Below are 8035 nucleotides of genomic sequence, written 5' to 3'. Positions count from 1 at the left end.
TTTTTTATAAGAATTTTTTTTCCTCTTATACATTCCACTATTTTGATCTTTAAATTGAATAAATAAATAAAAATTAAGTCAGAAAAATGATTTGAACCATGTCGAAAGAGAAAAAATGTGCTTGGAAATTATTATCTAGGCTGAGGTATTGCCTAACCTAACCCTAGTTAATTAAATGTGGTCTTGCCCTTTTCTGGAAATTTTAACGGGTCTAAAAGTTGGGTTGTCAAATTTCCCATCAGTTTTGGTTGGGTATGGTATTTCCACATTAAGTGGCACAAACCCACATATTTTGCGCCTTACATGTCCGGTGACACATCACCATCAATGAAAACCAAAAATTGGAATCCGGATCTTCTTTGTGAGGATTTCGAAAATTCGTAAATCGTATTTGTTCATCGTATATCGTAAAATCAGTTTTTTTTTTATTTAATTTTAAATAATTTTTTACCATACGATATACGATAGATGAATAAAATACATGAATTCCCGAGATTCTCCGGATCCTTATTGCTTAATCCAAATATTGTACCTTCAAGACTTTGCCCAAGAAACAGTAAACCTGGAAAAAAAAAAACAAAAACAAGAGAAAGGAAGAACAGCAGAAACAGCCAAAAACCCATCTTTCAGATGTCTCCAACACAAACAAAACAATCCCCCACTTATTAGTGCTTCCGTGTTTATATATCCGATACCATGCATCTTTCACAGCAGAGCTCACTCCCCTTGATCTTCTTTTTAAGAACACAGATGGATCTGAAGTTGCAGTGAGAAAGTGAGTATGAAAAGCAAAGTCTTGAGAAGTTCAATGGGTATGAAGAAGCTCTCTTTACCTGTTCGAAATTAGGATAATTTCTTTCTAGTGTTCAAAAGAAGAAGAGGTCTTAACAAAGGTATTATATTGTATAAGGACTGCCTAACAGCCCGAGGAAAAAGAAATCATGTTTTCATCTTCCAGTTATAATAGTAATACTGTAATTCCTTTTCAACATAACTTTCCCTTTTCTTCTTTTTCTTCTTCAAATTACCCTCCTCCTCCTCCTTGTGCAAACCTAGAAACCTGCACCGGAGACACTTTCCTTCATCACATTCCTGATCCCCTCTCTGGTCAATTTTCACACCAAAATATTGCTTTAATGGCGCCTCCTTCTCATCAAACCCTAACCCATTTGGGAGTTTCATCAAACACTGTGCCTGGTATTATAAACTCCACCATATCATCATCTTGTGGAGATCATCTTCATCATCATCAGTACTACCATAGTAACTATGGTAGCATTAGTAATGATAATATTATTCCTTATTTTCTTCATTCTTCTAGGGAAGATTTAGTAGTAGCATCGGCCGAGATGAAGAAAGACCGGCACAGCAAGATCTTCACCGCTCAGGGTTTGAGGGACCGTAGGGTGAGGCTCTCCCTCAACGTTGCCCGTCAGTTCTTTGACCTCCAAGACCTGCTAGGGCTTGACAGGGCAAGTAAAACCATCGAGTGGCTACTAAAAAAGTCCAGAAAGGCCATCAGGGATCTCGAAACACAGAAGAAGAACTTGAGCTGCAGTTCTGAGCAGTCCAAGAGTTTGTCTTCCACTTCCGAGTGCGACGAGGTTGTTTCGGACATAAACGAGGTGGAAAACCATGTAATGAGCAAAGAAAAAGAGATGGTGATGATGAAGAAGTTGAGAGAATCTAAATCTACTGGAGCTTATGTTGCGAAGGAGTCGAGGGCAAAGGCAAGAGCAAAGGCAAGGGAAAGGACAAGAGAGAAAAAGATGTGCACTACTAGTAGGAGGCCTTATCAGATGTTGAACCAATTGAACTTATTGATTGAGCAGCTTGATGATCACGAAACAAACATCTCATCCTCGTCGAAGGTTAATTTTGGAGATCACCGTGTGAATCAAGAACTGGGATCCCTCTTGGCTAATCAAGCTCATCACCATCATCGTCACGAGGAGGATCAATCTGCTTTGATCAAGAGAAACAAAATGAAGTCATTTTCATCAGTAGTTTCCGATTATAATACTACTGATCAGAGTTCCAGCAATAGCCACCTCCAATTTCCCAATGCTTCTCAAAATTGGGACATCAATGGCGCTTTCCCCATGCCCTAGCATTAATTGTGCCATCGCCACCATCAATCTTAATTTCCACTGGTATACATATACACATGTATATTGTAGCCATGCCTCTCCTTAATTATTTATTTTTCGATTCCAGATTTAATGATTAAGATGTCAATCTGCAGGAACTGAAATCTTGGGAGGCCTAATTGTGGAATTATCCGGCGAATTTATTGATTATCTTCCAAATTATTAACTTCGATCAAAGAAGTAAGCTATATTTTTGTTCATGTATTTCTTTGAATGCACATTAATTTATCTATTGAGTCACCTGTTCCACTGTTTTTCAGCTCCTCAAGAGTTACCATAATGATCCAATTGAAGATAGGTTTCCTTAGCAATGCATATAACTAGTACTGGATCAGAATTACATATAGACCCCTACAAGCATGCATTGATTTATGTCAAAACCACATCCCTGGTGAAAACAACAAATGACTAATACTGATGACATTGATGAGATATTTGTTAATTAGCTATAACGTCTTTTTTTGTTTTGTTTTAACTTATGATGTAAACATTTCTGTTCTAATTTAAAAAAGGTAACAATTTAAGCGGGATAGATATGCTATAAACAATCAAACTCACCACATAGGGTATATATTCATGTTCTGACAATTAGTATCTGATTTAACTAGTGATATCTTCAGAGAAAAGGAACAGTGCCAGGAGATACTTGATGAACATGCTTGCTGTAATGAGATTCATCATGACCGATATTACATGATAGTTATTCCCTGTTTGATAAAAAAAATAAAAAATATCACCTGATAGTTGTTCCCTGTTTGATAAATATTACATGATACTTGTTCCCTGTTTGGTATTTGTCATGGATTTCGCACAATTCATCTTTACTACAACAACCATAAAATTAAAGATGGATGCCTATCGAATTATGGTTTCTTTTCCAAGGTGAAAAGGTTTATAGCAGATTTATGGGATGAGGAATGTGAAATTTCTATTCCCCTTTGTTTCTGGTTTTATTTCCTCCTTCCTAGCTTGTTATGCTAAAGGCTCCATGGAAATTAAGCAAGACTGTAGCAATCTCATAAAAGTAAGCCAGATTTCCATGGAAATAGTTAGTACTTGCTGCTAGGTTAGTTGTGCAGATTTGCATGCACTTTCTTGGCTAATTGCAATATCTTGAATTTCGCAGTAATATATAAAGCTATAGCTTCTTGTCGATCGAATTGATATGGATATATTAGTATTCAACAGCTAGCCAGATGGACTATTGCACAAGGTGTGTGATGAACATGTTTATGCTTTGATTAAGAAGTTTGTGGAAGAATAATCAAACAAATCTTGGTAAACAATATAGTCAAGGTCCAAGGATAACGATGCCCTCACCGAATTTTGTTCTTTATGAATTGTGTAAAAAATTTATTCAAGATACTGATCGCATGTGTATAACTAAAGTATTTTAGTAAGGAGAAAATTTGGCAAAAACGGTGGCCCTGGCAATAGTTTTCTTTTTCTTTGGCTGGGAAATCATTGATGTTGTAATAGTTCAAAACACAATTTTTAATCTACTTATAAAGCTCTCTTTAATTTGCACATGAGAAAAAAAAAAAAAAACTTATACCGAATAAGTTAATCCTGTGCGGAGAATTAGATATTGTTCTTTCTGATGTTTACATATATATGCTTTTATTTTGAAGATTGACGATGTTTCCTGTTTTCTCTTCCTGGAGCTGGTTATGTTGTCTATATCTATATATTATTATTATTACTATTAAGAGAACCCTCCTTGTTAACTTTTTGTCCCATTTTTCCCGTTTTACCCTTATTTTTGATACACAATACTTACATAATGAGGGCAAAATAGTAATTTAGTATCTTTTGAGAAAATGACAATCATATCTCTATTTTTTTTATTTTACCCTCACTTTTGATACACAATATTTACATAAGGAGGACAAAACAGTAATTATGTAATATTTAGATAAAATATGCACTTATTAAGAGAAATTGTCCTACCATCATTTTTTCATACTCTTTTTAAAATTTTAAAAACTAATCACACTCCCTAATAAAAAAACAAAAAATAAAATGAAATTTTTCACACACACAGAGTATGTGCTCATCGGCTAGTTTCTATTGTGAAATGCATTAAAATACGCACACATATAAATACAACATTTATGTTTTGAAGTTATAATGTACATATACAATGGGTCAAATTCATTAAATTCATGGTCCTATATTTAATCGCTCCGTAAGGAAATTGCTAAAGCTCTAATTATATGTTACACACGTACATACATGGAGATATTTCCACTAGCAATATCACGTGCGGTAAGAGGTTTACCAAGATATTTTGAAGTTTGATCTCTGTATCTTGATCTGGGAACACAACCTAATTTTAGTTCGTACTAGTTTAGCTTGAAGTTAAATTGCTAGAGAAACTGAAAAGAAGTGTAGATAGAGGATCATGAAAATCGTTTAAGCGTGCATGTATCTGTCTTCCCATCTACCCTAGCTTCCCCTGTCCTTCCTTCCCCCCTTTCTCAAGCTAGCTAGCCCTAGATATTTAGGAAGTATGTCATCTAATTTTTTATTTTTAGATCTGACTGTCTACAGTGAGTCAATAGATAGCACTTCTAAGAAGTAAGAGAGTAGTGTGATCACCAATTTAGTGTATTTTTCTTCACTAGTAAATCAAATATCTCAGGTTTGACTGATTATATAGATGGTAAGTTCAAAATATAATAATCAACTCATTGTGCGACTTTTCCTAAATCTCCACTCTTAGTATATCATTGTTCTAATGTTATGGAGGCCATATTTTTGTATCACATTTGTTTACCATTTTATATGACAAGTGACGTGTACATGTCAATTAATGAGTTTATCTCTTTGGATTTTTGTTGTAGACATCATTTGCCTTATCATATAATATACTAATATGGTGTATATATATGATTTCACTAGAATTACTCTTTTATTATATATGTATTAAAAACTATGATCGATCATGGTTGCTACTTCGAAAGAGAACATTATCTACTCTCTAGTTATACATGTACTAGTATATGCCTACACACAAAGTGTGAATTTTTTTTACTTTTGTTGTTAAAATTGAAAGAGAGAGGAAGAGAGTGAGAGAGAACTTAGTGAGGAGAGAGAGAGAGGTTTATTTATTTATTTATTTTTAAATTAGAAATGATAACATTACATGTAGGTGAGGATTAAAAAGAAAAGTAAAATTTTGCTTTGTGAAATTACATTACTGTCTTTAACATTTTTGTTGTGATAGAAGATAAAGATGTATTTTCACCTTCTTTTAGTTGACAAATAGAATTTCATTAACGTAGTTTTAGATATGCTTATTCGAGTGTCTCACAGTTTCGCCACAAGTGAATCTTTAAGGGGTTGTTTAATAATCTTTTCACTTTTTTTTTAACTGAAAACTTATTCAAAACTACTTTTAGTTTTTGAAAAACTAAAAGCTACTTTGTTTAGATTTCAAATTTTAGCTTAATTTTCTTTCTAATTTTCATGAAAATATTTATCAAACAAGTTTTCAGAGAAAATTGAAAACTGAGTGCCCGTTTTCATTTATTAACCATTTCATTTTTGTTATTGGTTTTATTGTTGTCTTGGATTAGATATACAATGGGAGAAATGAGAGATAAAAAATAAAGAAAGTATGGTGGGAGGGATGTAGAAGACATGTAGAACAAAAAAACCGTTCTAATTTTTTTCACCTTCAAAATTTTGATTTAATTTCTTCATTTCTCTCCCGCCACCTTTCTTCATAGTAACATTGGAAAATCAAATATCGTCACCGGAGACCGGACAGACCGGACAGATCAAATGAAAGGATATAGCAGAAAAAGATATATTCAGGTAACTGGGAGAAGATAGCAGAAAAAGATAGAACCAAGTTCAGTTCGAATCTTAGTGGAAAAGAAAAACAGAACAAATTCACCAAAAAAACTAACGATATACATGTGGAAAGTTACCTGAAACTGAGAGAGCCTTCATATGATTCATGCAAGAACAGCCATTGGAGTTAATCAGAGAGTGAGGTACATAGAATAGTGGAAGTGACAGCCAGCGATGAACTGAAGTAATTATTCCCTTTTAATTTCTCTCTCCCTCTCTATATATATGTTCGATATTTGTTCACAGATTTGTGCAGGAGATAATCATATTATAGTTTCTACTGTGTGTCGAATAAAAGGGTGATTAAAAAGGGTCACGGATTGAAGCGTCTTGTTGGAATAATATTAGAAAATATTAAAATAACACAAGAATTCTATTAATAATAATCATAAAGAAATTCACAACATCAATTTATGTGTGAGATTAATATAAACAATTAGAGAGAAAGTTAAAAAAACTAACAAATTTGGAAATTGAGGCTTGCATAAAAAACTGACAAACTTGGAGATTAAGGCTTGCATAAATGCAATGTCCTAAAAACAGAATTTCGCCCTTACTATTGTGCTTGTAGTTCGGTAGGCATCCGTCTCTCAAGATTTAATAATTTATAATCCGAAATCAAAGCACTTCAATCTTTGGACTCTGGCGAACTTCATATATTCTGTACTCTCAATACACGACTCGGATTTTGACTAACAAACAATAAAAACATTGGAATGTTTGAGTTTGTATAGAACTCAACCTACCCCTTTTAAAACATTATGACTGTTGCTTAAAATTCCAACGAACAGACGCAACTCATGAATTTGAATTCAACTATAGTACATAACTCTTATTTTTCGTTCATGTAAAAATTAAATATTATAATATTAAATATAATATATAATTTCCAACCGCTTCAAACCACGCATTCGATCAGTTGTGCATGGCAATACGTAATACACAGTGGCAATACTGGTAGTTCGTCGGACAAGGATTGTCTGCCCTCCACTTCCAGTGCCCTTCCCGTGCCCTTCTGTTTGTGTGGTCACGGTTAAACCACGTCAACATTTTATATTACTATTTATTTTCGTTTTATTATATCTATAAAAAAATAATATAAAATGTTAACATGCCTTAACCGTGATCATACAAAACAGAGAGGCATGGAAAGGGCACCGGAAGTGGAAGACAGACAATCTTTGTCCTAGTTCGTCAATGACCTGTTTTTTATACATAAAAAACCCTGCCGACCTGGACTGGAGACAGAAAGGTTATGGATACTGGTACCAGAGATATATCGAATGCAAAGCGGTTGATTTATGTCAAAATCTAATATAATAATTGCTGACTTTTCAGCGAGTGTACACAAAAGTACCCCATATCTAATATAATACCCAGCAGAATTTGCTTTGGAGGTACGGAAATGTGGAAATATGGAAATACGGTGCACCCGAAAGCTAGCTGATCGACAGTAGGTGGGTAAGAGATCTGGGCAACACTATAGCAGCTTTCATTTTCATCATGATCACTTTTATGTTCTTTTATCATGATGTAGACATTAAAATTTCGGTGAAATAAATACTCTTCAATACATTAAAAGTTCTGATATGTCAGGGCATATGTGACATACATCATGCGTCTCACAAGTTGTATACATGGATGTGACTCATCAAATTCAGACGAATCATCAAGAAAGATATGTGTCAACACTTGATGGAAAAGAATTATTTGATTTTAATTTAATTAAATCAAATGTAAATGATGAAGTCAAATTATAAACCGGTCCACAAATTGAGTCAAGCTTCTTTTGTCAATTAATCAAGCCCACAATCAATGTCAAATCCATCCATAAGCAAAGATTTGAGAGTCTATAAATACGAGGCTCCAAGACAAAGAAACAGGCCAGAAAATCATTCACGCCCGGACACTGAAGCTTTGAAATTCTGAAGCTCTTAAGTACTCGAACCCCAAATAATTAAGAAGACTCGGAAAACCCTCCCCGTTTTTCGTCAAACCCATAAAGAATCATCAAGCACTACTAC

The 8035-nt window shown here is 34.1% G+C and overlaps 1 protein-coding gene across 1 annotated transcript; it reads left to right on the top strand.

The window, feature by feature from the left end:
• Positions 1-576: 576 nt before the first annotated feature.
• LOC103421662 (transcription factor TCP2-like) lies at positions 577-2409 on the top strand. The gene is made up of 2 exons (XM_008359707.3): positions 577-2153; positions 2246-2409. The coding sequence occupies exon 1, from the start codon at positions 942-944 to the stop codon at positions 2109-2111; it is 1170 nt and encodes a 389-aa protein (XP_008357929.2). The 5' UTR covers positions 577-941; the 3' UTR covers positions 2112-2153; positions 2246-2409.
• The last annotated feature ends 5626 nt before the right edge of the window (positions 2410-8035 follow it).

This window comes from Malus domestica, chromosome 09, assembly GCF_042453785.1.
Source record: "Malus domestica chromosome 09, GDT2T_hap1".
Taxonomy (NCBI): domain Eukaryota; kingdom Viridiplantae; phylum Streptophyta; class Magnoliopsida; order Rosales; family Rosaceae; genus Malus; species Malus domestica.
The sequence above is the reverse complement of the archived record's forward strand: the minus strand, read 5'-3'. Positions and strand labels throughout refer to the sequence as shown.